This window comes from Aethalodelphis obliquidens, unplaced genomic scaffold (assembly GCF_003676395.1).
Source record: "Aethalodelphis obliquidens isolate GAN/ISIS:26980383/991018 unplaced genomic scaffold, ASM367639v1 scaffold20, whole genome shotgun sequence".
In the NCBI taxonomy this organism is placed as follows: Eukaryota; Metazoa; Chordata; class Mammalia; order Artiodactyla; family Delphinidae; genus Aethalodelphis; species Aethalodelphis obliquidens.
In genome coordinates, this window is record NW_020837964.1 from 14,289,289 (window position 1) to 14,313,016 (window position 23,728).

Genomic DNA, 23,728 nt, shown 5'->3' on the forward strand with positions numbered 1-23,728 from the left:
ACTGGGATATGAAGTTATCACTTTGAGGGGGGGGTCAGAGAGAGAGAGAGAGAGAGAGAGAGAGAGAGAGAGATACAGAATTTTATATATTTTATGTTCCTGAGGTACAAAATATAGCCCATTTCTTCCCCTCCCAGAGGTTACAATTTGATCTAACGTTTTGATGTCTGATAATTTTGCTTACTATTGTTTACCAAAGTTTCCTGAGGATGACAATACTTAGGGCTGGTGAGGTTTATCAGAGTTTATCAATTACAGAATAGGTTCCTCTAGAGGAGTATGAATCACTGCCAAGTCTTTTGACTTTTAGGTTGATGCGGGTAGTATTCTAGCAAATCATTTTATTGTTATAATTATTTGAATTTACGGCTAAGCATAGTGGGATATCTAATCCCAGTTTAGATCTTAGCTGTCATTTAATCAGAAATGTGAAAGTCACTTTCATAGTTTATTTTTGTTTTAGCTATGGCTTTTTACAGCTTAGCTAGGACTTCATTTTATTTTGGGGTAATCTTTAACACGCTTTTCACTGGATTTCTATTAACATGGGTTAATCTTATGACCAAGGTGGCTGACACGAAATTTATCAACCCTAATTAGTTAATCTAACTTACTCAAAAACTTTTGTTTGGGGCTTAATTTTTATCACTGCCATTTCCCATAAGGGCGTAGTTAAGTAAGTTGTTTTGAGCTACTTTTTAGTGTGCTTGATGCCTGCTCCTTTTAATCTTTTTTGATTTAAAGGATATTCTCACTGGGATGCAGATACTTTCATGTGTAATTTTATTTGAAATTGATAGAAAGGGTAGGACCAAATCTATGGGTTTATGGAGTTAGTAAACTCAACTAGGTATTTACAGTGCCTCGCTTTAATTATTAAGCTTCATCATTAGGTTGAGTAGGATTTTGTATGTATCATATTTATGTAATTAATTGACAATGTGTTAAAATATTGAAATAATTTTTTTCTTGTGGAGATTATTAAAATGTAATTTTAATTTTGTTTGAGGTAAATGACAGATCGAGGGAGATGGCTGTCTATATAAGCCTTATATATGTACATAATTCAGTGGTATAGTTAAGAGGCAAGTTTGGAGTTACACTTACTTTGGGTTGGTGAAGTGACAGCAGTATGTTTGTTAGGTGAGTTAGTTGAATCTTATATGCTTTGACTTGTTTTGGGGGTTTGGCAGGGTGATAATGGTATATAAAATATGAGAATTAGTGGGGTAGGGGTTTGATTAAGCAAGCTGTTTACCAGATATGAGTGTGCCTGTGTGGTACGTGTGTAACTGCTCTATATCCTGTGACCATTGACGCAATAACATATTATGGTAGATGATGTTGGAAAATAATAATTCAAGCTCAGCTACAAGTTTCTCGGCTGTGTTCAGACCTCTGATGGCCAAAGCTGAGTCATAGCATGCCCCCCAATTTAAAAATACCAAAAGCATGAAACCAGTTATGTGTGAACATGGCTGATTAGCCATTAGTCCATCGAGGTACATTATTGAAGAGGAAAGAGTAGGCAATTTTAGGTGAGATGGTCCTGAAGTAATAAAAGCCAGATGCCAGATACAGTTCATTTATAGCAATCCTCATGGTTCATTGCCTACAACGAGGAGAGAGACATATTTGTGGATGGGTTGATTGTGGCTTGATTATTAAGCTCTGGTTATCGGTTATGATAAGCATGATGACTGGAAATGATTTGACTTTATGTGATATGTATGATTAATAAACATATGTCCTGTATAATATCAATCACTTCAATTACCCCTGGAATCTAATGTGAGTTGAACTGTTTAATGTGTATGTAATATCAATAGGCTGATGTACTTGTTTATATACATGGGATAATTAATTTATGATTACATATCATGTATTATGCATAAGAAGGTATATATACTTACACATGTGGAAGGGCACAAAATGCACAAAGTACACAGTAATGTTAGTTTTCAAGATGTCACTTTTAAATACTTACATAGTACTTAAAGACAGTGTTACTGTCCCATAAGCAAGTTGTTCAGGGAATCGTTGAAGTGGAATTTCAGCTTCGGGTGTTGATGGTGCGGCTGGAGCTTCTTCCTCGAGTCTTAGGGAAAAATGTTTTCCTTTTCTGGTTTAGAAGAACAAAGTAATAAATATACTCCAAAGACTCTTCATTTTAGGAGGTTATTTTCAATAATGCTTGTTAGTTGTATAAGGACTATAATTATGAGAAAGTATAGAGTAGATGCTGTTTGTCTGATGATAATAAATAGGTGATGAATGGTTTGTCTTCCAATTCATGTTACTGTTAATAGGTCCCCTACAAGTACTCAGAATAAACGTTGGCTAAGAGGTCATAATGTTATACTTCATTGTTTCACTGTATGAAGTACTGGGACAATCAATCAAATTAGGAATGAGATGGTTAATACTAGTACACTTCCTATTTGTTGTGAATAGATCACAGAATTGCATATGAAAATAAGAAGTATCATTCTTGTTTGATGTGAGGGAGAGTGCTGAGGAGGTTAGGTGGAGTATAACTTTCTCTACCTAGAAGGTCAGGTGAGACTAGTACTAGTATTAGTAAGATTACAAATAGGAACAAGGCACCCAAGATATCCTTAATTGTGTAGTATGGATAAAATGGGATTTTGTCCATATAGGATGAGATCCCTGTTGGATTATTAGAGCCTGTTTCATGAAGGAATAATAGGTGAAGAACTGCTAAAGCTGCAATAATGAATAGGAGGATAAAGTGGAACGTGAAGAATAGGGGAAGGGTGGCTTTATCAACTGAGAATCCTCCTAAGAGTCATTTGACTAGGTTAATGCCAATGTAAGGAATTACTGAAAGGAGACTTGTCATGACTGATGTTCTTCAAAAGGATGCTGGACTATTACCTTAAATAGTAGGACGATTCCGTTGTTTCATATTTCTAGGAAGGTGTAAGATCCATAACACAGGCCTCGCCCTACATGGATAAATAAGCAAACAAAGAATAAGAATAGGAAAGGTCCGTCTGCATATACATATCAGATAATTCATCCATGGTTTGTTTCGGTAGATATGAGTTATAGATGAGAAGGCAGTTACTGTATCTGATGTATTAATGTATTGTTAAGAATAACCCTGTTGGGCTTCCCTGGTGGTGCAGTGGTTAAGAATCCGCCTGCCAATGCAGGAGACACGGGTTCAAGCCCTGGTCTGGGAAGACCCCACATGCAGAGCAACTAAGTCTGTGCACCACAACTACTGAGCCTGCGCTCTAGAGCCTGCGAGCCACAACTACTGAGCCCGTGTGCCACAATTACTGAAGCCTGTGTGCCCTAGAGCCTGTGCTCTGTAACAAGAGAAGCCACTGCAATGAGAAGCCTGCGCACCGCAACGAAGAGTAGCCCCTGCTCACCACAACTAGAGAAAGCCCACGCACAGCAACGAAGACCCAACGGAGCCAAAAAATTCAAAAAATAACCCTGTCAAGATTTGTAAAATTAAATATAAAGCAGGGATGAAATTTTCATCATGAGCTATTTGATGGGACTGGTAGATCATTATATGCATTATTAACAATTCTGATTAATGGGTGGGATTTTAAAATGTTGGTCATTAGTGTTTCTATAGCTGAAATACAATGATGATTTTTCAGATCATTGGCCATGATTACATTGCATTTAAGAATAATGATGACACACATTGTATTTGTTTTAAGTACTATTTTGGTAGTTTTGTAGGTCTTTGTTCAAAACCTTCACAAATTTATGGCGGGCTTGGGTTAACTGGGTTAATTGAGTGGTTGTGATATTGTAATGAATTTTGGTGGATCGTTTTTGTGCTTAATGGTTTTTAAAATTTGTTTAAAGAGAAAGTGAATAGTTTTTGGTTATACAACAGCTATGTCTACTAAGCAGTGTCCTGAGGTTTGAGAGTCTAATAAAACCCTCTTAGGTATATTTCTTTAATGTTATGATGGACATTCAAATTAAAACCACAAAGTGACATCTATTCACATATAATAAATGATTATAATCAAGAACATATAATAAATGATTATAATCAAGAACAAACAAAAATGCTGGCAACAATGTAGAGAAATTGGAACCCTTACACATTGCTTGTGGAAATGTATAGTTTGGCATTTCCTCCAAAAAGGTAAAATACAATTAGAGTCTGGTTCAAGAACTCAATGCCTAGATATGTGCCACAAAGAATTGGAAACAGGAGTTCAAACAAAAACTTGTACATGAATATTCATAGCAGCATTGCTTACATTGGCCCAATGGTAGAAAAAATTCAAATATCCATCAGTGGATGAATGGAGAAGCAAAAGAGGGTAGATCTATAAAAAGTTCCATATTATTCTGCCATACATAGAAATATAGCAAAATGGTGCCATCTGCTGTGGAAAAACAGTATGGCAGTTCGTCAAAAACAAAGTATGATTCATCACTTCCACTTCAGGGTATATACCCAAGAGGTTTGAAAGGAGGGAGTTAAACAGATATTTGTACACCCATATTCACAGCAGCATTACACTGGCCAAAAGGCACAAGCAACCCAAGTGTCCATGGATAGATGAATTGATAAGCAAAATGTGATAATATACAAAGGTACATTATTCAGCCTTAAAAACTAAGGGAATTCAGACACATGCTACAACATGTATGAGTCTTAAAGTCATTATGCTAAGTGAAATAACCCAGTCACAAAAGGACGAATATTATATGATGCCACTTCTATGAGGTATCCAGAGAAGTGAAATTCAGAGACAGAAAGTAGAATGTGGTTGACAAGGGTTGAAGGGAGTTAGTGTTTAATGGATGCAGTTTCACTTGGAATAAAACAAGTACAGGAGATGGATGGTGAGGATATTTGTACAATAATATAAATGTGAATGTCATAGAACTATATATTTTAAATGGTTTAAGTGGTAAATGTTATTATGTTCGATATTTAATCACAATGGAAAATGTGAATGAAGTACTGATACAAGTTACAACATGTATGAACACTGAAAACATCCTAAGAGAAAAGCTATGCAGAAAAGGCCACCCAGATCATACTCATCTTGTGTGCTTTAAATCCATCAAGGCTGTGAAAATGAGGGGAAGTCTCAAGACTGCTTCCAGAAAAAGAAAACTGGAATGTTTTCTTTTTGGAAACATTGGAAAAATGTTTGGAAACATTGGAAAAAAATGGAAACATTGGAAAAAAATGGAAAAAGACATTTTCATGCTTTGGGGCAGGTGATGGAAGTGGAAGTGGAGCCAGTGGATTGGATTAGAAGGTGAAAACCGTAATGATTTCTCATATGGGGGTTATAGGGGTGTTCCCTGGGAGAGTGTCCCTTTTTGGGGTGGAAACACAATGGAAACAGTCATTGAAATTGGCATATGTGGTAAAACAGTGATGACTGGGGAATCTGAACTTACAGATAAAGACTACATTGTACTGCTACTGCAAGTTTTCTGTATGTTTGAAGTTAGTAAAAAGTAAATAACTTTGCAAAACATGTCAACACCATGCCAGAAGAATAGATAAGACATCAAACTTCATGATGAAGCCAAGCCCTACCCAGATTCATTTCACCCAAAATGGTTAAGCTAACTGCTCTTGTAGGAATCATATATTATTAAGAGGTGCTATGGGAAGATTATATTATTAGCAGTCACTGTGTCTTGGGGGTTGTGGATGACCTGGGATGTGGTAGAAACAAAGGGATTTTTGAATTACAATTTTCCACGTCAAACCGCCAAAAGTTACAAGTAATACATGAATTTAGTAAAGTTGCATGATACAAAAGCAATACACAAAAATCATTTGAGTTTCTATACACTAATAAAGAAGTATAAGAAAAATTAAGAAAACGACCCCATTTGCAGCTGCATCAAAAAGAACAAAATACCTAGGTATAGATTTAACCAATGATGTGAAAGACTTGCACAATGAAAACTGTAAGACACTAATAAAGAAACCAAAGAAGACACAAAGAAAAATATTCGTGATCAGGCACTGGAAGAATATTCTTAAAACGTTCATCCTTCCAAAGCAGTGTACACATTCAATTCAATCTCTAACATAATTAAAGTGGCATTTTTCACAGAAACAGAACAAACAATTCTATATATCCTGTGTGGAACCAAAAAGGACCCCAAATAGCCAAAGCAATCCTAAGGAAGAGAACACAGCTGGAGTCAACTTGCCCCCTGACTTCTAACTACACTGTGAAGCTACAGGAACCAAAACCAAAACTTGGCATAAAACAGGCACATGTACCAGAGGAACAGAACAGAGAACCCAGAAATACACCCACATGTATGTGGTCACTTAATTTATGACAAAGCTGCCAAGGACATACACTGGGGTAAGTCCCCTCAATAAACTGATGCCAAAGAAACTAGATACCACACACCAAAGAAAGACACTGGAAACTGTCTACACTACACACAAAATGACCTGAAATCCACAGTTTTCCACATCAAGCCCATTGTCTGCTGGCTTCTCTGAAAACAGACCCCCTTCAGCAGTCAGCCGCATACAGGAAGCTTCTCCCCACTTTTTCTTTACCTTTTACTCCTGCGGCGGTGCCTCCCAGCAGGTCCTGAAGACACTGGCTCCTGTCTGCATGGACTAGTATGTCCGGAGGAGACCAACCTCCTGTCTATGTTGACTCAGCCAGCCATTGTCCGGAAGCCAAAGCCCTGGAGAATCCTGAAAAGACCAAGCCCCGGTCAGCTGCATGGAATCAAGTCCTCCGGCTGAACACGCACTAGCCTCGAAAGTCAGAGAGGTGGGCTTGGCTCCACCTGCTGGCCAGTTTGGAAGTGCAAGCCTCAGCCACTTACCTTCCACTGGAGGCCCTGCTCTCAGCTGGCAGGTCTGATGAATCCACTAAATTTGAAAATTCAGACTCAAATGGAGCCCCAAATCCCATGATAAGCCACAAACGGAAAGAAAAAGATTTGCAAAACACTTATCTGATAAAGGATTTGTACTCATTATATCAAGAACTATAGAACAAACAACCCCATTAGAAATGGGTAAAATCTGAATGGAGACCTGGCCAAAGTAGATAGTAAGTAAGCATACAAAAATATACTCAACATCATATATCATTAGGGACTTACAAATTAAAACAATGAGATAGCACTGCACAACTATTAAAACTGCTGAACTCAAAAAGAAAAAGACACTACCAATTGATGGAGTGTGAGGAACAATGGGAACTATACATCACTGCCAGTAAAATAAATATACAGCTACTCTGTAAGACATTTTTCCAAAGCTAAACAAATCTCACCTAAAGAGCCAACATCCTGCCTCCAGTATTTAGACAACTGCTCTGCAGAACTAGGTCCAAACAAAAACGAGGATGCAATTAAGCATAGCATCTCTATTCAGAATGGCTAAAAACTTAAATCAGTATGCCCTTCAACAGATGAACATATAAGAAAACTAGGGTACATCCATGTTGGGGGAACAGAATATGCTACCCCAAAATATGCCTGTTTGGTGTAAGGATTATTTTGGCTTGATTGTTTTTAAAAAAGACAATTTCTGAAAACCAGTCAAGATTACACTTTTGTGAAGGAAATTTACATTTATAAGGGAAATCTCCATTTAAAAAGTTGTCTCCCTCTCTGTACCAGGAATAGACAGATGACTAAATCTCATGAAACACTTATCAGTAGAGAAGGCCGGGACTTAAATCTGCGTTTTCTTTTTTTTAAATTTTTTTTAATTTTTAAATTTTAATTTAATTTATTTTTGGCTGCATTGGGTCTTCATTGCTGCGCGCGGGCTTTCTCTAGTTGCAGCCAGCAGGGGCTACTCTTCGTCGTGGTGCACGGGCTTCTCATTGTGGTGGCTTCTCTTGTTGCAGAGCACGGGCTCTAGGCTCACGGACTTCAGTAGTTGTGGCATGCGGGCTCAGTAGTTGTGGCTCACGGGCTCTAGAGCGCAGGCTCAGTAGTTGTGGCTCATGGGCTTAGTTGTTCTGCAGCATGTGGGATTTTCCTGGACCAGGGCTCAAACCCGTGTCCCCTGCATTGGCAGTCGGATTCTTAACCACTGTGCCACCAGGGAAGCCCTTCTTTTGTTTTTAGGTGAAGATGGTATTTAAGGTGATGACTTAGGCCATTTCAGGGACTAATTTTTCCTGGGCATCGCCCATGCATATAGGAAGTACAAATGTTATTAAACTTCTCTTTGTTTTTCTGATGGTAATCTTTTATTATGGGGGGCACTTCTCAACCAAGAACCTAGGAGGGTAGAGGGAAAATTATTTTTCCTCTCATACACATGCAATGGAATACTATTCAGACATAGAAAGGAATAAACCATCAACCTTTGCAAAAAACATGGATTAATCTTACACGTATACAGTATTGCTAAGTGAAAAAATCCAGGAGGAGGTACACACTGTATGACCCCACTTATATGACATTCGGGAATAGGCAAAACAAAGATGGTAGGGCTTCCCACTGGTGGCGCAGTGGTTAAGAATCCGCCCGCCAATGCAGAGGTCACGGGTTCAAGCCCTGGTCCAGGAAAATCCCACATGCCACAGAGCAACTAAGCCTGTGTGCCACAACTACTGAGCCTGCGCTCTAGAGCCTGTGAGCCACAACTACTGAAGCCTGTGCACCTAGAGCCCGTGCTCCGCAACAAGAGAAGCCACTGCAATGAGAAACCCGTGCACTGCAATGAAGAGTAGCCCCTGCTCACTGCAACTAAAGAAAGCCTGCGCACAGCAATGAAGACCCAAAAATAAAATAAATAAATTTATTTTTTTTAAAAAAGATGGTAAGCAAGTTATGGTGTGGGGTTTGAAATGTTCTATGTAGTACTTTGATGGATACTTGCCACTATGCATTAATCTAAACCCATGGGTTTTTACAACCCAACAAGTAAATCATAATCAAATTTATTTAGGATATGGGAGTGTCACAGGATGGAATACAGATGTGACAAAAAATCTAACTGATTTAGAAATGTACGAAAAAAACTCACTGTTGGTAGGGCAAAAGGTGCTGACTTAAGTAACTATGGAAATAAATGGACTCTGTAGAGCAAAGGCAAAATGTGCTATACATAAATACTGGACTCTGTAAGTTCTTTCCCATGGTGGTAATACCTAACAATAGTAACACTACTATATCTGTAATCTAAAGGGAGCAAGCAATGAATTCAATGTAGGACAGGTGGTAGGCTGGCATCTTACATTTGGAATCGATAGTTACAGATAAGCAAAGGCAGAAGGTTACAATAACCATGCAATAATGGATAGATTATATTTCCTCAATTTTAAAAACTTTTGTGCATCAAAAGGTGATATCCAAAAAGTGAAAACACAGCCGGCAGAAAGGAAGAAAATATTTGCACATTGTATTATATCAGACAAGAATCTGTTCTTCAGAATATATCAAGAACGTTTACAAAACATCAACAAAAAGACAACACAAATTTTAAAATGGAAAATGACTTGAATAGACCTGTCCCCAGACAAGAAAAGCAAATAATCAACAAGCACGTGAAAAGGTGTAAAACATCAGTTGTTGTGCTGGAAATGCAAAGTAATACCATAATTCAGTACTCCTTCACACATACTAAAATGGTTATAATCAAAAAACAGAAATTAACAAATGTTAACACTGTAGAGAAAATGAAACCCAACATTGCTTGTGGAAATGGAAAATGGTGCAGCTTATGTGCATAATAGTTTGGCATTTCCAATAAAAGATAAAAATACAATTATCATATGGTACAACAACATCACTCCTATAGACCCAAAAAATTGAAAACAGGTATTCAAAATGTTGGAGAGGATGTGGAGAAAAGGGAACCCTCCTACACTGTTGGTGGGAATGTAAGTTGGTGCAGCCACTATGGAGAACAGTATGGAGGTTCCTCAGAAAACTAAAAATAGAACTACCATATGATCCAGCAAGCCCATTCCTGGGCATATATCCAGACAAAACTCTAATCCAAAAAGATACATGCACCCCTATGTTCACAGCAGCACTATTCACAACAGCCAAGACATGGAAACCACCTTACTGTCCATCGACAGATGAATGGATAAAGAAGATGGGATACATATATACAATGGAATACTACTGAGCCATAAAAAAGAATGAAATAATGCCATTTACCGCAACATGGATGCAACTAGAGATTATCATACTAAGTGAAGTAAGTCAGAAAGACAAATACCATATGATATCACTTATATGTGGAATCTAAAATATGACCCAAATGAACCTATTTATGAAACAGACAGACATGGAGAACAGACTTGTGGTTGCCAAGGGGGAGGGGGGGTGGGGGAAGGATGGAGTGGGAGGTTGGGGTGAGCAGATGTAAGCTATTATATATAGAATGGATAAACAAGGTTCTACTGTATAGCACAGAGAACTATATTCAGTATCCTATGATAAACAGTAATGGAAAAGAATATTAAAAAATATATATATATGTATAACTGAATCACTGCTGTATAGCAGAAATTAACACATTGTAAATCAACTATACTTCAATAAAAAATAAATTAAAAAATAAAAACAGGTGTGCAAACAAAAACTTGTACACAAATATTCATAGCAGTGCAGTTCACAATAGCCAAAAGGTAGAAACAAGTAAAATGTCCTTCAAAGGGTGAATGGATAAATAAAATGAATAAATCCATAAACTAACCTATACCATATAAAGGAATAAAGTAAAATGGTGGTGCCACTCTGGAAAACAATATGGTAGTTCCTCAAAAACTTAAACAGACAATTAATATATGATCTGTCAATTCTACTTCAGTATATATACTCAAAATATTTGAAAGCAGAAACTGAAACAGATATTTGTACAACCATATTCATAGCAGCATTATTCATAGTAGCCAAAAGGTGGCAGAAACCCAAGTACCCATCAACAGATGAATGAGTAAACAAAATATGGTATGAACGAATAAACACAATAGGACATGATTCAGCCTTTAAAACTAAAGTAATTCTCATACATGCCACAACATGGATGAACCTTGAAGTCACCATGCTGAGTGAAATAAGTCAGTCCAGAGAAGTCAAATTCAGAGACAAAAAGAATGTGCTTTCCAGGGGCTGAGGGCTGTGAGTGAATGGATACAGAGTTTCACTTGAGAAAAATTTTTAAAGTTCTAGACATGGATGGTGAGGTTATTTGTACAACAGTATGAAGGTAGCTAATGCCACAGAACTGTACACTTAAAATGTTTAAATGGTAAATGTCATGTCATGTATTTTTAATAACAGTGGGGAAAAATGAATTAAGTACTGATAAGTGTTACAACATGGATGAACACTGAAAACATCCATACTGAAAAAAGCCATACAGAAAAGGCCACCCTGATCACATACTTGTCTTGTGTGACTTAAATCCGTTAAGGTTATAAAAATAAGGGAAAATCTAAGTAATCATTCCAAAAAAAAGAAAACCGGATCAGAATGGAAAAAGATACTTTCAAACATTTGGACAGCTGGTGAAAGTTAAACTGGGCTTGTGGATTAAATTATAATGTGGGTACCATATAATTTCTTGATTTGGGGCTTATGTGCTGGTTCTCAGGGAGAGTATCCCTGTTTTGAGTAAAACACACTGGAATATTTTGTGTGAAGTGGCAAATGTGAATACTTTTTACTTTTGTGGAAAATTTTCTGTATGTGTGAAATTACTAGAAATTACTTTTCAAAACAACCATGTCAGTACCATGCCAGAAAAACAGAACACATCGAACTTCATTATAAATGCCAAGACTTACCCAGATCCAGTTCAACGAAAGCTGTGATGTTAATTGGCCTTGTAGGAGTCCACATGTTATTAAGAGACACTGTAAGAAGATTACACTAGGAGCCACCATGTCTTGGGTGTTATGGATGACCTGGGATACAGTAGAAACAGTGGGATTTTAGAATTACAACTTTCCACATCACTCCACAAAAAAAACTGTTGGAATAAAATTTAGTGAAGTTGCAGACTATAAAATCAATATACAAAAATCAGTTAAGTTTCTATGCACTAATAATGAACCACTAGAAAGAGACATTACGAAAATCCCATTTATAACTTCATCAGAAAGAACAAAATACCTAGGAATAAATTAACCAAGGACATGAGAGACCTGTACTCAGAAAACTATCAAGCACTGATTTTAAAAATGGAAGACACAAATAAATAGAAAAATATTCTGTGCTCATGGATTGGAAGAATTACTATTACTAAAATGTCCATTCTACCCAAAGCCATCTACAGATTCAATGCAATCTTGATTAAATTTCCAATGGCATTTTTCATAAAACCAGAAATAATAATATTTGTATGGAACCACAAAGGATCCTGAATGGCCAAAGGGATTCTGAGAAAAAAGAAAAGAGTTGGAGGCATCTCCCCCTCTGACTTCAAACTGTATCACAGAACTAAGGTAACCAAAACAGTGTGGAACTGTCACAAACACAGATACACGGAATAAAGGAACAGAATAGAGAGCCCAGCAATAAACCCACATATGTGTGGTTAGTTAATTCATGACAGTAGGGCCAAGAACATACAACAGGGAAAGGACAGTCCCCTGAAAAAATGGTATTGGGAAAACTGGACACTACTCTCCAAGTAATTAATTAGAAAACATGGAATGAAATGAATATAGACATAAACTTTACAACTTATACCCAAACTCACCCAAAATTGTCCACAAACTTAAATTAAAAAACTATAAAAATTCTAGAAGAAAATGGAAAAAAAATCTACATGACCTTGGGTGTGGAGATGACTTAACACACACCACCAAAAGCCTATCAACAACAAGAAAAAAGTTAATAATGTGGATTTTATAAAATTAGAAAAACCACAAATTGAGAGAAAAATATTTGCCAAGCACATAGCTAATAAAGGATTTATAATCAAAATTTCCCAAGAACCCTAGAACAAAACCTCATTAAAAATGGGCAAAGATCGGAACAGACTCCTGGCCAAAGAAGATATACAGAGTGTAAACAGGCATACAAGAATATACTCAACTTCATATACCATTAGGGAAATACAAATTAAAACAACAATGAGCTAGCACTGCACACCTATTTGAACTGCTAACTCCAAAAAATGACAATATCAACTGGGGGAAGAACAACAGGAACGTTCCTGCTCTGCTGGTGGAGTACAGGTACAATCACTCTGGAAGACAGTTTGGCAGTTTTTTCCAAAACTAAAAAAGTCTTAGCATAGGATAGAAAAATCAGACCTCTAGTATTTAGACAACTGCTTTGAAAAACTGTGTTCAAACAAAAACTACCATAAAATTATACACAAGTTCTATTCGTAACGGCTAAAAGCTTAAAGATATTAGGATGTTCTTCTGTAGATGAACGCATAAGATTATTGGGGCACCTACATGTCAAGGGTAAGAGCATATGGACCCCCAAATATGCCTGTTTGATATAAGAATTATTTTAGGCTGATTAATTTTTTTTCAAAACTGCAAACATGGAACAATATAAATGCATTAGAAGTTGCTTTTTATGAGGTCGTTACAGGGTGGGATCTGAACCAAGAACAAAGAAGGGTGGAGGAAAATTTATTTTTCCTCTCCTATATATGCAATGGAATACAATTTAACAATAGAAAGAAATGAACCATAAGCCCAAGCAAAGACAAAGATGACTCTATATATTGCTAAGTGTGTCAACCAGAAACAAAATAACATAATGCAGGAGACAACAAACAGGAAAAGAATTTATTTGGGGTCTTTAAGAATTGCTGTTTGGGAGACACAGATTCAGGTAACCCTGAAAGTGAAAGGTTCTTGCCTCGTCCCAGGCAGAATTCAGAGATGAGACAGGGAGGTCAAGAAAGTAAAGTGAGGATTTATTTAAGCTATAGTAGCTCTTGGGGAGAGCGGGCAGGCTCAGGTGAGTAAGCTGCCCTGAGTTCTTTTGGCAAGCCGGTTACATGGGGTGTAATGTTCATTGGGGAGGGAGGGATTTGGGGGTGATATTCCCTGATTTTCACCCCAGCGCCACCTTCCCGGTGGGAGGAGGAATTTTTACTGTTACTTAGCCTTGATCAGAAGTGTCATGGCTTCTGTGCATGATGGGTACTTCTTATCTGCAAGGCTAATTTTATTGTAATGAGAGCATAATGAGCAAAAGGTTACATTCGGACACCAGATTCCCACCTTTTCCTACCTTTCTTTGCCTCCAGGACACTTATCCCAAAATGTATGGTTTCCTGCCAGTTTGGAGGTTCCAAGGACCCCATCCCACCCCCGCCTTTTACAAGATGCACGGTTTCCTGCCATCTGGCCCCTCCCCCCCCCCCCCCTTTCTCTGCTCACATCTAGCTACCTTCCTGCTTTAACAAAAGAATTTCTGGGGAAGAGAAAGAGGGGCTTTTAAAAACTTTTAAAAAGCAATGAGGCTGATAAAAGTTGCCTGCCAATAAATGCAACTGACTGTTGGAAGTCTGAAGATATTTGTCCTTAAAGAATTGCCAGTTGTTACAGGTAAAATAAGTTGATAGATTTTCATGGATTATTTTAGTGTAGGAGTCCAATAAGTATATAGACTGTCAGGAGTTCCTGGCAGATGTTCTGGATGATTCCAACAGGTGAAAAACACCCCCATTTAATATGGAAAATACAAGCAGACCAATTAACCATCCTCTGACCCTTTCTCCTTGCTAGTTCTCTCCGTGTTCTGGGATTTCCCCCTCCTGGGACACAGAGGAAACAGGGACAGAGTTGTTTGGCAGCTCCCCTTAAATCTGACCCCACCCAGTGTCTTTATCTTCCCCAGACACGCCCCGCCCAATGAGGACACCATGCCAGAGGGAGTCTCAGGAATCAATGATCCTGATGTGGGCTTCCCTGGCAGCGCAGTGGTTATGAATCTGCCTGCCAATGCAGGAGACACGGGTTCGAGCCCTGGTCTGGGAAGATCCCACATGCTGAGGAGCAACTAAGCCCACGTGCCACAACTACTGAGCCTGCGCTCTAGAGCCTGCAAGCCACAACTATTGAAGCCCGAGTGCCACAACTACTGAAGCCCGCACGCCTAGAGCCTGTGCTCCGCAATGAGAAGCCATTGCAATAAGTTCATGCACCACAATGAAGAGCAGCCCTCACTCACCGCAACTAAAGAAAGCCTGCATGTAACAATGAAGACCTAATGCAGCCAAAAGTAAATAAATAAAATTTAAAAAATGATCCTGATGTGTCAGGACTTATTTGATTACAAGGGACTAGACACGCTTACTCAAGTAAAATAAATATTTTAAATGACAGAAATTAATCCTTACAAGAGACAAGTTGAAAACTGGGTTCAGAGGTGTCAGGTCCAAGGGCTCACATGCTTGTAGGGTGACCTGGTCCCTCTCCGACCATCAGCCTGCTGAGTGCCTTGTGGTCCCATTCACAGGCACAGTTTCTCTCATTGCATCCAGCAACTCCAAAATGACACAAGCTTAAAGTCCATACCGGGAATGGTTTCTCCTTCAGTAGGCTTCCTTGAAAACTCATGGCTTAGAATGCCTTTGGCCTGGCTTGGATAACATTCTCATCCTTGCACTGATCACAGCAATCAGAGGATGGAAGATGGGATCGGCCAGGTGGGTGGAATGTGGGGTCAGCCCTCTGAAACTATTTGGACTGGAAGCAGGTAAGATGTAGCTCCCAAAGGAAAGCTGAGGTGCTGCACTTGGACATGAGGACAGATGCTGGCTCGGTGAAAGCAGCAGATTCCCTATCACTGACCACCCACTGCACAGCACAGAATCTGAAGCACAAGGTAGAAAGGGATTCACTTAGGGTTAGGGGCTGCAGCCACCCATCTAATGTTCTTGCTATCCTTTCACGACAGCAAGCAGCTTTTCCATTTGCTGAAAAGCAAGGTTGATGATGATGGTAAACTCGAGGCTCCTGCCTTGGGCATCAGGTCCTTGCATAGCTCATGTGCCCTAGGAAGGCACACAGACCTCACTCTTGTTCCTGGGGGTGGGGGTGGTAGCCCAGAACTCATGCCTGCCCCCCAGCCACATTAATCAACCACTCCCAAAGAACAAACATTGCTCATTTTTCCAGTCTCCTCTCTCCACGACAAAGAGCAGACACCAAATGCTAAGGGTGGCAGAAAATTCTTGTTCAGTGAAGTACTGGGAGGTTCGAGGATTATTCAGTACCATGGAATTCATAATTGGCAGGCTTTCCGAAGTCCACATGGGTGCACGTGGCTCTCCAACACCATTCAGCCACTGTGAAACTGCCCATTAGGAGGCCCAGCTGCTTAACGAGTATGAGTGATTAAGATCTTAATGAGTAGGAATGTCAAAAGTTTGTTAACAACTGGAAGGCGAAAGGATTGCCTGGCCACAGTCTGCCATCTGGTTGTTGTGCCAGGGACACACTCACCATTTACAAGGTTATTAACTCTTGCCAAGTCTGGGATTCTAACTGGACTATGTTGGGTTATCTACTGACATCTGAACCAACAGCTGTAGCTTGAGGGAAGGAACCTGCAGCTGAGCTGGGGCTGTGTCACAAATTCTACCCCTGAGTGGAAGACAGAATCCAAAAGGAAATTTAGTGTACTATTACCAGTAAAAGGGGGTAAAAAATTCTGGGAGGCCAAAACATCCAACATCCAGCACTGGCTTCTCTCCAGGGTGGATATGATCTAGCTGGGAAGAAGTCCTAAAGGTTTTTTCATACTTGACATATTCACAGGTTTTCTCTCTAGTATGGACTCTTTGATGCTGAAGCAGATTTCTTTTGCTAGTAAAGACTATTCCACACATATCACACACATAGGAAGTCTCCTGAATATGGATTCTTAGATGCCTTTTTAATTGATCCTGAGCACTAAAGGCTTTTCCACAATCTACACAGTCAAAGGGTTTCACCTCACTGTGGACTCGCTGGTGCCGATTTAGTTTTGTATGAAAATTGAAGGCTTGCCCACATATTTTACAAGAATAAGGCTTTTCCCCTGTGTGAATACGCTGATGCTGACTAAGATGAGAAGTCCGTCCGAAGCTTTTGCCACACTCATTACACTCATAAGGTTTCTCTCCAGTGTGGATTTTCTGATGTCGCAGCAGTGGTGAATTACCAACAAAAGCTTTTCCACACTCATTACACTCATAGGGTTTCTCCCCAGTGTGAATTCTCTGGTGTACGACAAACTCAGAACTACTGGTGAAACCATTTCCACACTCCGTGCAGAGATAGGGTCTGTCCCCACTGTGGATTCTCTGATGCCTGATCAGATTTGCGTTATCATTAAAGGCTCTCCCACACTCTTCACACTGATAGGGTTTCTCTCCAGTGTGGATTCTCTGATGTCGAATTAATGAAGAATTGCCATTAAAGGCTTTTCCACACTCATTACACTCAAAGGGTTTCTCCCCAGTGTGGATTCTCTGGTGTCTAACATAGTAAGAAAAATAGCTGAAGCATTTGCCACATTCCTCACATCTGAAGGGTTTCCTATTATAGTGGATTCTTGGAACCTTTCCTCTAATGTTTTTCACTGTGGGGATTTCCTGGTGCTTCTCCAGTTCACATGTTTCTAGGAAGCTGTTTCTCTTAAGAACATTCTTCTGTGGCCCATGTAACATCATCATATCTCTTTCTTCAGAAACTCCCCATGTTGGTGTTAACTCATTGTCAGTGTTGGTCCCAGCATCTGACATAACAAACAGAAAACAAAAATGCCACCTGAGGATTATACTAGAAAACAAAAGAACACTGAAAATTATTGTCATCCCCCCTTATCTGCAGTTTCCCTTTCTGTAGTTTCTGTTTCCTTGTCAACCACGGTCTGAAAATATTAAAGGGAAAATTCCAGAAATAACAATTCTTCAGTTTTAAATTGTGCACTGTTCTGAGTAGCATGATGAAAACTAGAGCCATCCCACTGTGATCAGATGTAAATCATCCCTCTGTATATGCTACCTGCCTATTACTAAGTAGCTGATTCAGTTATCAGATTGACCATTGCGGTATTGCAGTGCTTGTGTTTAAGTAACCCCTATTTTACTTCATAGTGGCCCCAAAGTGCAAGAGGAGTGATGCTGGCAATTTAGATATTCTCTTACTGTGCCTAATTTATAAATTAAACTTTATCATAGGTATGTATGTATAGAAAAAGACATGGCATATACACAGTCAGTCCTCTGTAACCACGAGTGAAGAACCCGCAGTTACAGGAGCCCTGCTGTACTATGCCATTTTATGTATGAGACTTGAGCATCTGCAGATTTTGGTATCCACAGGGGTCCTGGAGCCAATCCCCGACAGATACCCAGGAACAACTACATAGGGTTCAGTGTTATCCACAGTTTCAGGCACCCACTGGGGGTCTTAGAATGTATGCCCCACAGATAAGGGGGGACTACTGGATAGAGATTTTAGAGATTACTAAAACTCCCAACATCAGCCTGCTATTGAGACAAGACTAATAAAATGAAAGTGCCAAATATTCAAAAGCAGAGAACAGTTGAGATGGAAAGTTGTTTATATATTTCAGATACTAGTCTCTGTCAGATATTATATTATGCCAGAAATTGAAGTGGATCTTCTATTCCCTTCCTCCAGTCAGACTACCTTCCTTTTTTTCCCATATGCAACCCATTCTTATCTGTTGAACTCAGAATAAATGGCCCTGCCACTGAAGGAGCATCACCTGAGCTTCTAAACTGAAATTACTCTAACCTCTCCTCCTGCTATGCTTCACAGCCCACTGCCTATATATCAACAACAGCACTTGACACACATTTTGCAGCTCGAAACATCTGTCTCCATAACTTATATCCTCCAGAGCTTCTAAATCAAAGCTTGGCACATGGCAAGTGCTCAAAAACTGCTCCTGAATAAATCTGTCCCATCCAAGGAAGGAGGGCCTCTGAGACAGGCAATGATGAAACTCAGAAAGGAGCAATGGACACAAAAGTTAACTCAAAATGGATTAAAGACTTGAACATAAGTAAGATCTGAAACCATAAAACTCCTAGAAGAAAACATAGGCAGTAACCTCCTGACATCTAGGAGATGATCTTTTGAACCTGACAGAAAAAGCAAAAGCAACAAAAGCAAAAATAAACAAGTGGGACTACATTTAACTAAAAAGCTTCTGCACAGCAAAGGAAACCAACAAAATGAAAAGGCAACCTATGAACAGGAGAAAATATTTGCAAACCATATATCTGATAAGGGGTTAATATCCAAAATATGTAAAGAAGTCATACAACTCAATAGCAAAAAACCCCCAAACAATTCAATTAAAAAATAAGAAGAGGCTTCCCTGGTGGCACAGTGGTTGAGAGTCCACCTGCCAATGCAGGGGACACGGGTTCATGCCCCAGTCTGGGAAGATCCCACATGCTGCGGAGCGGCAAGGCCCGTGAGCCATGGCCGCTGAGCCTGTGCATCCGGAGCCTGTGCTCCGCAACGGGAGAGGCCACAACAGTGAGAGGCCCGCATACCGCAAAAAAACCCCACAAAAACTAAGAAGATCTGAACAGACATTTTTCCAAAGAAGACAGACAGCCAACAGGCACGTGAAAAGATGCTCAACATCACTAATCATCAGGGAAATGCAAATCAAAACCACAATGAGATATCACCTCACACTGATTAGAGTGGCTATTATCAAAAAGACAAGAAATAAGGTGTTGGCAAGGATGTGGAGAAAAAGGAACCCTTGTGCAATGTTGATGGGAATGTAAACTGGTACACCCACCATGGAAAACAGTATGGAGGTTCCTCAAAAAATTAAAAAGAGGGGCTTCCCTGGTGGCGCAGTGGTTGAGAATCTGCCTGCCAATGCAGGGGACATGGGTTCGAGCCCTGGTCTGGGAGCATCCCACATGCCGCGGAGCAACTAGGCCCGTGAGCCACAACTACTAAGCCTGCGCGTCTGGAGCTTGTGCTCTGCAACAAGAGAGGCCACGGCAGTGAGGGGCCCGCACACCATGATGAAGAGTGGACCCCGCTGGCCGCAACTGGAGAAAGCCCTCGCAACAGAAACGAAGACCCAACACAGCCAAAAATAAATAAAGAAAGAAAGAAGCTTTAAAAAAAAAAAAATTAAAAAGAGAACTACCATGTGATCCAGGAATTCCAAAGAAAATGAAAACACCTAGTATTTAACCAAAGAATATGAAAACACTAACTAGAAAAGATATATGCACCCCTATGTTCATTGCAGCATTATTTATAATAGCCAAGATACTGAAGCAAGCTAAGTGTCCACTGATGGCTGAATGGATAAAGAAAATGTGATTGATACATACATACACACACACACAGAAGAATGTTAATTCAGCCATAAAAAAAGAAGGAAATCTTGCGATTTGTGATAACGTCGATGGACCTCGAGAGCATTACGCTAAGTGAAATAAGTCAGACAAAGAAAAACAAATACAGTATAATCTCACTTATATCTAAAAAAAGGAAACCACACACACACAAACAAATAAACCAAGCTCACAGTTAGAGAGAACAGGTTGGTGGTTGCTAGAGGCAGGGGTAGGGAGTGAGAGAAATAGGTAAAGGTACAAACTTCCAGTTATAAAATAAGTCATGGGAATGTAACGTACAGCATGGTGACTAGTGTTAACAATACTGTACTGCATATTTGAAGGTTGCTGAGAGTAAATCAAAAGTTCTCACTGGAAGAAAAAAAAATTTTGTAATTATGTAAGGGGACGGTCGTTAACTAGACTTCTTGTGGTGATCATTAACGCAACGTACACAAATATCAAATCATTATCTGTATACCTGAAACTAATGTTATATGTTAATTATACTTCAATAAAAAACATTTTTTAATTAAAAAAGAAGAAAGGAGCAATAGATTCGAGAATTATGAGATGTGTTAATTGGAAATATGTTAGGAAGAATTAAAATTGGTGGAAATGGTTTCATATTTTACCTATTTTGAGAAATTACCTGTTTTATTTAAATCCTTCCCAGCATGGTTCATTTTAAAATATACTGCTCTGTAAAGCTCTGTAGCTGCTGTTCCTAAACCTGCCTCACTTACTTTTACAGATGTCTTTGGTCCCCTGTGCAGGGGGATCATCCCGTGTCTCCAGGCCCCAAGGCAAATCCCCTCTCTCCAGAAGTGAGACCAATGCAGGTTTGGGAACTGGGTATCCTGAAAAGGGGTAGAAAATGGCACCTTTCAGTCCTGTGTCTGCTGTGTCAAAAGAAGGAAAAGCTCAGGAGTCTCAGTGATAATAAAACAGATCCACAGAATAGGGCTCAGGACTGGGGAAAGCCAAGATTTTTGCTCAAGTGGAAACTGAGCATTTGTGACCTCTTCCTAAAACAACAAGTAAGAGTACGTAAGTTAGTGATCCTGCAGGACATATGCAAACACAGGGAAGGGGTCATATCCTTCCCTAGACTACGGGGAGACAGCAACAAGCTGAGAACTTATCTGGCAATGGATGCTACTTATTCCTTACTGTGCAGAGCCCCTGGGAGGACAGATCATACTCTTACCAGGCGACAGCAATTCCCTATATTGAGACCAAACTGACCCAAGACTTGTCCCTACCCAGCAAGCTCTCAAGTGGGTCATTTGGTCTCAGTCCCAGAACCATCAGTGAAGGATATAAGAGATGACTCCTCCCTTTCCACACCACACCTCCGGCTGATAAGGAGGAAAAAAGGAAGGAAATGGGAAAGCATAGATCTGAGTCCCAGGAGAAAAGTGGCCTTACCCAGAGACGTCAAGTTCCCATAAATCTCCAGCATCACACTTCTGTACAGGGCCCTCTGTGCAGGAGAAAGGCCAGCCCATTCTGTCTGGGTGAAGTATACAGCCACGTCCTCAAAGGTCACCACCTCCTAAAATAAGACGTTCCTGCTGCCCCGGAGCCAATTCTGTGGCTCAGGGCCAGAGTGTGGGGTACAGGGGACAGTATGAGGGAGGGGTCTTATTAAGGATGAGTAATGAGAAAATGTGAAAGAAATGAGTGTTAAATGACTATTGCTACAACCAAAAAATCTGGAACTTCTCTCACTACCAGAAGAGTTTCCATCTGAACACAAAATTTAGTGTCATAAAACACGACACATTTTGAAAACCCTGGAAAGTCTCCCATTAATTAATATTCCTAGAGCAAAATCTCTGTGATTTTATAAAACTTTGTCTTTTATTGTTGCAACTACAAGGAAACAATTAGCTTCAGTCTCTCCAGACACCACTCAGAGGTAGCATCTCAGGACTGACCTGTTCCCCCTTCACTGCCCCAAGTGCCCAGTCAATCCATCTGTTCCCCACACATGCTCATTCTACCCTAAACCTCAAGTCCACATGACAGGAACAGAGTCACATTTTTGCCTTGATGACTGGTCTCATCCAACCCTCATCTGTTGCTTGAAGAAGGGGTTGTACAGCCTGTGCTCAAGAATGTCCAGTAGAGACAGCTCAGTGCTGCCGGGGGCAGTCTATTATGCTTCCTGATGCGTTTTCCTGGGAGAAGATGCTTCTGGAATCAAATTGCTGCTGGGTAGTTTTTTTAACTGCTTTTCTTTATACCTCCAAGACAATCTGTAATTGTTTCTGCCAACTAAGGCTCACGCTTTTTTAATAGTCACCCTTTCCCTTCTCTGATGGTCCCAACTCTACCTTCCCAGAGAGCTCAGGATCTGGTTTATAAAACTCTTATTCATTCCCCAGACTTTGGTATCAAACCTGGTTACCTGAATGCACAGTGAATATCCTGCCACCTTCCAACACCTCAACTGATTCTGCAGATCTCCCCAGCACTGCCTCAGACTCCCTGGGGGACCTAACACATCTGACCCATCTAACACCAAACGCATCCCCCCTTCCTGCCCCCTGCCAAACTGACTCTATTTTCAATTCACATAACTAACTGGCACAGTGAGTGACAGTGCTGTTTCTCATTTAACAGTGCGAATTTCATCCCAGTCTCCTAAGTTAGAAAATTGAAATTCATACTAGACTAACTTGCCCTAGTCACTACTCATTTCCGATAAATAGTCAGTAATCAAATCCTGCCAATTTCATTGTCTATATGTTTCTGGAATCTGACTCCTCTTCACTATGGTACTATCAGTACAGTAGTATGGGCTGGGGATACTTAACTCCAATTCCAGGCCTGTCCTGTTCTGAATCCATCCTCAGCCAGCCATACAATCAACAACTTAAAATGACAAACTGACTCAGTCAACTGAATGACTTCCTTGAATGAGTCACGACTAACTACAACAGTGGTTCTCCAAGTGTGGTTCCCCAGAGCAGCAGCAGGATCACATAGGAACTTGTTGCAAAGGCAAATTCACAGGCCCCAATCCAAAAGCAATTTGTGCTTCCATAAGCCCTCCAGGTGATTCTGACGCACACCAAAGTCTGAGAACCCTGGACTAGAGGATAAAATCCGGGCTCAGGAAACCAAGCTCTATCAGGTAACAGTTGGAGATGGGAAAGCACAAGACTGTACACAGAGAAACTATCTGGGAAACTCTGCAAACAAAATCCCAGAAAAGGAATGACAAACCCTGAATGAGGGCAATATAAAAGATGGGACAAGTGGAAGAGATAGTAGGCAGAAGCAATGAGACTTGGTAACTCTCTGAAAGTGGTATCAAGGAGGAAGAGAGTCAACAATTACTCAGCAACCTAGAAACTGAGTGGTCAGGATTGCGACACGGTGATACCAGTAACTCACTAACAACTT

The 23,728-nt window shown here is 39.9% G+C and overlaps 1 protein-coding gene and 1 long non-coding RNA gene across 7 annotated transcripts in view; one reads left to right on the plus strand and one right to left on the minus strand.

The window, feature by feature from the left end:
• Positions 1 to 14,969, plus strand: part of LOC113627107 (uncharacterized) — a 49,332-nt gene extending 34,363 nt beyond the window's left edge. For all 3 annotated transcript variants that reach the window (XR_003435432.1, XR_003435433.1, XR_003435431.1), the window contains one exon: positions 14,812 to 14,969. This is a non-coding gene — a long non-coding RNA (uncharacterized LOC113627107). The remainder of the gene's footprint in view (positions 1 to 14,811) is intronic.
• ZNF19 (zinc finger protein 19) overlaps positions 1,959 to 23,728 on the minus strand; it is a 111,860-nt gene continuing 90,090 nt past the window's right edge. For 3 of the 4 annotated variants that reach the window (XM_027119353.1, XM_027119356.1, XM_027119354.1), the window contains 7 exons: positions 21,743 to 21,869; positions 21,058 to 21,171; positions 16,608 to 17,697; positions 11,784 to 11,903; positions 6,563 to 6,706; positions 2,899 to 2,969; positions 1,959 to 2,122 (listed from right to left, as the gene is read on the minus strand). In XM_027119353.1, coding sequence (XP_026975154.1) covers positions 11,864 to 11,903; positions 16,608 to 17,697; positions 21,058 to 21,171; positions 21,743 to 21,869 — 1,371 coding nt within the window. In that variant the 3' untranslated portion in view covers positions 1,959 to 2,122; positions 2,899 to 2,969; positions 6,563 to 6,706; positions 11,784 to 11,863. Of the gene's footprint in view, positions 2,123 to 2,898; positions 2,970 to 6,562; positions 6,707 to 11,783; positions 11,904 to 15,313; positions 17,698 to 21,057; positions 21,172 to 21,742; positions 21,870 to 23,728 lie in introns of all 4 variants that reach the window. The other variant, XM_027119357.1, reaches the window with a different exon arrangement.